The sequence below is a fragment of the Montipora foliosa genome, chromosome 13 (assembly GCF_036669935.1).
Source record: "Montipora foliosa isolate CH-2021 chromosome 13, ASM3666993v2, whole genome shotgun sequence".
Classification (NCBI taxonomy): domain Eukaryota; kingdom Metazoa; phylum Cnidaria; class Anthozoa; order Scleractinia; family Acroporidae; genus Montipora; species Montipora foliosa.
In genome coordinates, this window is record NC_090881.1 from 26,832,823 (window position 1) to 26,840,322 (window position 7,500).

Below are 7,500 nucleotides of genomic sequence, written 5' to 3' on the forward strand. Positions count from 1 at the left end.
TTTAAAGGCCACAAGCCCATTGAACAAACTGACAAAACATGGATTCTGAAGATTCCTCAAAGATATCCCTTAACTAAGGTTTCTCTTGAGAGAGGTTGCGGTGTGTTAACACTAGTTCGATATTAAATGCACATGTTGCTTTTAGCCAGTGATTGCCAGATATGTCCAGGCTTGCAAGAAGTGAGATGTAAGCCAGCATAAAGTGTCCTCATAACCTTCTCCTTAAGTTACAATCACTGTGTCCAGAAATACAAGTGACTATGTCACAGAGTGGCCCCCCATTACAGTAACTCTACTACTCAAGTAAACGTAAATTTGCAAAAAATCTAAGCTTAAAAAATAGCACGCACCCTAATGCAATTAATTCTTGGTTGTTGTTTATAGGAGGTTGACGCTTACACTTGGTGGTCTTTATCAAAATTGTGTGCATCTCATTAATTGCAATTCTGGACATAAATGGTGACTGAATGTGAACGTGGGTCCACTTTGAGAATTCCAATAGAGCTTCACCCTGTTGTGGTTGGATACAGGTGACACTAGACCCTGGAATCATAGGTTAACATACCAGTTTTTGATTGGCTTCATCAAGTTGTTTTTGTAGCTCTTTAACTTGGTTTTCAAGTTGGTGAATCTTTCGACGTTCTTCCTCCTACAAAAATGATAACTTTTATTGAAAAGTTCACAACATTGGCTAAGACTTTACTCTCCCACTGAATAATGATAAAGCATAATTGAAGAGCTTGCAACAAATATACCCACTCCCCACCCCCTGCTACAACTTCTTCAATCATGCATACCAAAAAAAGATGTTGCTTGTAACTATTACACTTATCCTTAATTAAGCAAGTGTGACAACTTTCAAATAAAAAGTTGCAAATAAAAAAGTTAAAAAAAGTGGTCACACTTGTTCACTAACTACTGTAAAATATGCCACAAAAGAAAGACACCTTACACACACTGCATAGATTTTATGTTTACAAACTGCTTCAGCCCAGACAAGGGCTGTTTTAACTATTCATACATACACATGTCCGCCTAACAATTCCTATGAAATCTTCCCAGTAACAGCTGCTTGAAGAGCTCCTTAGGATATGCATTTGTGAAGACTTGACCGCTCCCATTTATGGAATGTTCCTATCAGAAGCGCGCTAATTAATTTTTCCATAAGATGAAACTTCCTAAGCTTTCTGCAAGTTCAAAGAATGTGCAGTTTTTGCACAATATTGAAGTTCTGGTTCAAATGTCAAGTTCAAGTCTATATCAGCACAAGGGAGAGTTAGGATTAAATCCAAAAGCTTGGAAAGACAGACTGTTCTTGGCATTGTTTGTCTTCGCAGTTGTCTGGTAGGTGGGATCTGTGGAAACAATCTGAATGTTTGCAGAAAAATGACACAAATTCACAAGCAAAAGGAAGAGATTTGGCTGATAAGAAAAAGTTCTGGGCAATTTCAGGGCAAACATGAATCTCCCATAATACACTGCAGTATAGTAATTCGGTTGAACCCCACATGGCCTGAGAACTTCTTGTAGTTTCTCCACCCAAAGGTCTCAAAAAATACAGTTACATCTTTTACCTCTTTCATTTGCTGTTCTTCCAGATGTTCCAGACGTCGCTTTTCAAACTCTTCCATCATTTGTTTCTCCATCACTGTTTTTGCTTCTTCTACTCGTTTCATAACCTCTGCATCAATTTCATCTTTCCTTTTTGCCAGTTGTTCTTCCACTCTCTTTGCAACCAATTCTTCGACTCTCTTTTGTGTTTCTTCCTCTATGATCATTTTTTCTTTCTCGGTTGCACGACTAAAGCAAAAATAACAAAATCTTTGTTTAGGAGAGTCCACATGAAATCTTGGTACAGACCTGTTTTAATGATTATGCCGCAAACCTTTATGTGGAAAGATGAGATAAAAACAGTATTCTCCTTTATTTTTGGGACTGAATTTTCAAGAATATGAGATCGTAAGGCTGCAGTAGGTGGGGTTATGAGGAGACATTTTCCCCCCATCGCTTGAAAAGAGATGTCAAAATGATTTCCTGGCTGATGCCCTGACAAAATGTGATTAGTGGAGAATAGGAAAAGAATAAGGTCATGTGATTTCTCCCAGGGCAAACAACAGAAGCTGGAGTCTCCTCAAGTGTGAATCCCAGCTTTATTGTATAACTTTTTGGTTGCTCAAAATGTTTACATTTACAGAACTTCAAAATGCACTAGCTCTTATGCTTATACTGTACAACTGCAAGCAAGACGTTGCAACCACCTATTTTGTGAATTTGCAATTCGTTTCAAATAACCAGTGCACCAGATATCCCGTCCCACAGCATTTGTAATGCTGGTTGCATAACAAAAGAACTCCCTTTAAAAAATGAAACAGAGAGCAACTTGATATCCCACAAAAATAAATCTGTAGGTAGAGGCATCCAGGACAAGAATGGCGCAACAAAATTCCCACAAGGGTCAACTACAGAGCTAAAAATCAACCGGGTGAAATTTTAATAAGCCTTGTTAAATATTAGCTCTTAATTAACCTTACATTTTTCTCTGCCTTTCCATTTCAAATAATCTCTCTTCTTCTTCTTTCCGTTTGCTGACCTCGTCATCTTTCCTCTTCGCGATGGATCTACCGAATCTATCAACGCTTGGTGAACGACTCTTGCTTCTTGTGTATTTCCTTTTTCTTCTCGGCGATCGTGAACGACGACGCGGTGAACTTTTCCTTTTAGACGAAGTTGACGATGGCGACCTACTACGCGACCGCTTGCGGTAACTGCGCTCTTTCTTGTGTTTTCGCCGTGGACTCCCGCTCTTACTTCTAGAGCGAGATCTTGACTCACTCTTTGGCATCTCAAAAGAAAAAAGTGGTCGAAAAACGCTACCGATAAACACGTTTCTCTGTCATTTGATCCAGACTCAACCAACGTTGGAAATTATAATTTATGCAAAATGCCCCTGCTCTTGCAATCGGTGCACCCCTAGGGATCAAGTAATTTTACTCTCTTCGTAGTAAATGAATATTGATTATCAAAAATAATTATTTCACGTTTTTACATAAAAAAAAAGAGACAAGAGAGACACGACAGAGTCGCCGGAAAATAACGTTCATATTTAGCCTTCCTTTAGAATATTAAAAAATATATATTAGCTAAGTGTTATCAAAAGAAATAACATCTAACTTAAAAGTTAAAAAACTACTATCAATTTTTATTTATTTGCTTCTTAATTAAACTATACAAAGTATTTTTTACGCCTTTTACATAGTTTTTTCGTTGTCCATTTTGCATTGCTGGGTTTATGCACTTGAAGACGAGACCATCGCTCTTGTTGCCATGACAATATGTATGATAAAATGGCGGTCATCTCTGCGAAGCCAGCAGTTATTAATTTCTTTAAAAATATGTTCTTTGTTGGATTTGCTTTGACAAATATAAGTTCGTTCAACAACTGAATACCTCCAGAAAAGGCCTCAAAAGGTTTTAAGGGATAAAAATACTACTTTTACCATTTTCCAGCATTTATACTTCAGCTCTTTCAGATGAGTTCTTACCTTACTCGACCTCGGACGTAAACAATGAATTTGGACCAAGAAGACACGACAAGTTTACATGGCGGGACATCTGAATTTGGATCTGAAGCAGCAGGAGCAATTTCTTTGGCGGAATCCACGTTGACGGTTCCAGATGAGAACAAAAATGGCGTATCTCACTCTTCGTCCGAAAGTGGTTTGGACGTTGACAGGTTGTCTTTAGGCCATGGCAGTGGTGTTTCAGAGAGTGAAAGAGTGTTTGAGCCGACAGAGATGGTGAGAGTAGTTTACAAGACCAAAAATTCGAGACGTAGGCAGATTCGTGTCGTATCAGACAAGCTCACAATCATTTAAAACCGCGGGGTCACATTCCGCAAGTCAGTGTACATGTCAACGTTCTACAGACAAATAAACAACACCAAAAGTGTCTCTTAGCGCTAAGCACTCAGCAAAAATGTCGTTTGAGGTCTAGCCTAATCTTTTGGCTTAGTTGTTCATCATTGGAGCAGGGACAATCTCTTGAGCTGTGGAATGTGACCTGTGTTTTACGGCCGCCTCACAAAAAAAAGTTTGTTGAAAATATTGTTAGTTCTCAGCTTTTAAGGTGCTGTTACACTGTGCAATTTTTCGTGCAAATTGTCTTATGGGTGTTACACCAGGCAATGCTTCATTCAACTTGTCTTGTTTCGATGATGACATGAGGTTAAAGAAACATTTTCATTGGCTGGTGCTGCAAACTGTTGCGACACAACCTGCAGGACAGATGTTACGCTGTGCATTGCTTAAAAGATTCATTGCCACCGTTGCGGAAAGTAGAACTCAATTCTACTTTTCGTGACGGTTTCTGTAACTGGTCTCGCAACATTTTTGGCTGTTGCAAGATGTGTTACATTGGGCAATGATTTGTGCAACTTGTCTCGAAATGGTGTTGCAAGACAAGTTGCATGAAGAATTGCACAGTGTAACATCGCCTTTACAGCTGAGTTATGTCTGAAGCTCCCAATGTTTGACTTTCTCTGGAGCAATTGCAAAACACCTCAAAACCTCTGACCACCGTTGCTTGCGTTTTAAACTTCTTTGAGGAACCAGTCAGAATAAATAGATGTTATTTTATTCCATGATGTGTAAATATGTTGCAGGGTATTTTGGAATAATTATTTTAGCCCTTTTCTTTAAAGCACTGCAGCTGTAATAAGCCTTAATAAATGTTATTACTTGTGAAAAAACAACAGAGAACACGATTTGTGAGCCAAGTTGGGCAGGGAATATGCCGGCAAGGCTCGGATGAAACCACCGATCGGAGGGACCAGATGAGGGGCCTCGGCACATGTCACCACACTCAGAGGGGGTGCCTCATGCCTGTGCTACAAGGCAGGCATGCTGGCTGGCATTATGTCCTGGGGCCAAGTTAACCCAGTCCAGCAGTAGAACAACATCCCCCCTCCCTGACGGGGCTTCAGCATAGGGCTGAAGGGGTGCCGCAGGCAGCAATTCCCCACCCAAAGGCCGAGCAATGCGAGGGTTACCCTGTGCTGAGGCCAATCCTCAAGAACCCTTCTCCACCAAACTACAAGGGGAAAGGAAAACGAGGCCCACCTTTATACAGTGTACCCCGTCAGAAGAATTTCATTTCAAGTCCTCCCTCTCACCTGCAGGCAAGAGGAAAATGCTTGCAGTTTACAGCAGTACTCTGCAAGCTGTGCACAGTACATTCTTTAACATCTCTGTTGCTAAGTGGAGGTTGGGTATGTGAGACATCCAGGAGCTTCCACCGTTAGCACGTAGCTCCAAGATGGAGACAGTTCCCATGGTAAACTAGCCATGATCCTTCGAAGATGCAGCAGAGGAGACAATTCTATGTACCCAATGGAACTGCACTTTATTGTACTGTACAGTCTAGTCAAAAACTCTAGTCTGTGCCAAGGCACAAGATGTTATACTACCACACAATTAGTTGTCACCTCCATGATGCTACAGGTCACACAATCATTGCCTGATCACATACACTGTAACTTTTGCCTGCAATCAGGGACACATGCATGATCTTGTTATAAACATGAGACACACTGGAAAGAACTCAAGTGAGGCCATCGCTACTGTGTGCATGTGATGGATGAAGAACCTTCGCTGATCCACAGCATCAGGAACTTCTTATGCAACACCCAAGGACAGAGAAAAATCTCTGACCCGGGTGGGAATCGAACCCATGACCTCCGGATTAGATCACCATTGCTCTACCGACTGAGCTACAAGGCCAGACGGGAGCAGGCCGTGGGAATTTGAGGACAAATCAGCTCGGCCCAAGCCAAGTACTAAGTGAAAGTGCGTGTTGTCCTAAGTCGCGTGTGTATGTATATATGGAAAGAACTCAAGTGAGGCCATCGCTACTGTGTGCATGTGATGGATGAAGAACCTTCGCTGATCCACAGCATCAGGAACTTCTTATGCAACACCCAAGGACAGAGAAAAATCTCTGATGCGGGTGGGAATCGAACCCACGACCTCCGGATTAGATCACCGTTGCTCTACCGACTGAGCTACAAGGCCAGACGGGAGCAGGCCGTGGGAGTTTGAGGACAAATCGGCTCGGCCCAAGCCAAGTACTAAGTGAAAGTGTTTTAACGTACGTCTTCGAAGAGGGACTGGGGAATCTGTATAATATTATCTTTACAAACTTTGTCAAAGTTCTACAAACTTGAAAAAACAACATTATGCCACTTCTTATTTGCTTTGCATTTGTATTGTTTTTAGGTGCCTTTGATTAAAGAGAGAGTGACACTAAGTGGACTGAAATCTGAAATGTGGACTGCAGAACATGATGCCACCATTATCAAGTTTTTAAAAGACTACACCCATAGACTTCTTATAGCTTATGTAGACAAGCTACTAGGATTACAAGTTGCGCTATCTATTCCTCCGTACGCGGTTGAAGAATTGACCTACATGATCAGGTTGGAAAATGCTGTTATCACCCCAGATAACATTGAACTCAAGCTTCATTTTGGTACAATCAAGGCTAACCACATTGAAAGCCTGCTGAGGATGATGACAAATGTCTATGCACCTTTGTTCTTTGGTAACCGTTCCTGGCCAGATAGTATCCTTTCAAACTTGATGCATTGTGCTGTGTCCCTCAACAAAAAAGAAACACTGTGAATAAGACAGAATATTAAATCATAAACCTTAGAACAGAAAACATTAACCCCCACCTCCGTTGATGAGTAAAGTTGTCTGGCATTAGACAGAGTAAAATCCATGAAGTCTCACTTCCAGGAGTCAATGGGTTAAAGTTACAATCTTATCTGATGTCTTATCTAATTCCCGAAGTTCAAAACCAGTCTGATGGCTAACAAAAAGTATGAAGTCTTATGAAGACTATAGTGTACATATATAAACTGAGGAATTAGCATCTCATTGCCTTCCATGTTTCCCACTGAATTGTCCTCAGATTTTTAAGAAGAGTCTGTATATCTGCATTTTCATCTCATCCTCCAGTGGTTTTAATAAGTATTGACAGCCGTCACAAAAAGGCCGGCTACTTAAACTCAGAGACATCGGCTATTTTTTTGCCCTTAATTGAAGTAATTTAAAAAGACATTTTGACAGTGACAACAGTCAGGTACCCTACTCAACCTGGGGCAGGTTGGTCTAAGCCTGGTTAGAGTTAACCATTGGTTAACCCATTGACACCTGGACCATCCTGGACCGCCCTCCATTGATGAGTAAAATCGTCTGCCGTTAGACAGAGTAAAATCTATTAGGTCCCACTCCTAGGAGTCAATGGCTAGCAATCCCTGCAACCCAACCATGCACCCCCACACAGAGACATCTGGGCACCCGTCACACTGTGATAACAGTGGGAAAAAAAGGGGGAGTGGAGGGTGGAGGGAAGCAGAAAAAATAAGAAAACGTCAACGCTGAGCACCACCACTAAAAAATGAAGGCCGCAAAACACTCTCCCAACTTAGCTCCAAATGGC

At 41.2% G+C, this 7,500-nt stretch overlaps 2 protein-coding genes across 5 annotated transcripts in view; one reads left to right on the forward strand and one right to left on the reverse strand.

The window, feature by feature from the left end:
• LOC137984119 (arginine and glutamate-rich protein 1-A-like) overlaps window positions 1–2,944 on the reverse strand; it is a 4,203-nt gene extending 1,259 nt beyond the window's left edge. The window contains exons 1-3 of one of the 2 annotated variants that reach the window (XM_068831335.1): window positions 2,532–2,944; window positions 1,575–1,800; window positions 566–649 (exon numbers count right to left, since the gene is read on the reverse strand). In XM_068831335.1, coding sequence (XP_068687436.1) covers window positions 566–649; window positions 1,575–1,800; window positions 2,532–2,842 — 621 coding nt within the window. In that variant the 5' untranslated portion in view covers window positions 2,843–2,944. Of the gene's footprint in view, window positions 1–565; window positions 650–1,140; window positions 1,356–1,574; window positions 1,801–2,531 lie in introns of those variants that run through there. The other variant, XM_068831336.1, reaches the window with a different exon arrangement.
• Window positions 2,945–3,038: 94 nt separating this feature from the next.
• LOC137984113 (dynein axonemal heavy chain 2-like) overlaps window positions 3,039–7,500 on the forward strand; it is an 86,520-nt gene continuing 82,058 nt past the window's right edge. For all 3 annotated transcript variants that reach the window (XM_068831323.1, XM_068831324.1, XM_068831325.1), the window contains exons 1-2: window positions 3,039–3,797; window positions 6,273–6,618. In XM_068831323.1, coding sequence (XP_068687424.1) covers window positions 3,567–3,797; window positions 6,273–6,618 — 577 coding nt within the window. In that variant the 5' untranslated portion in view covers window positions 3,039–3,566. The remainder of the gene's footprint in view (window positions 3,798–6,272; window positions 6,619–7,500) is intronic.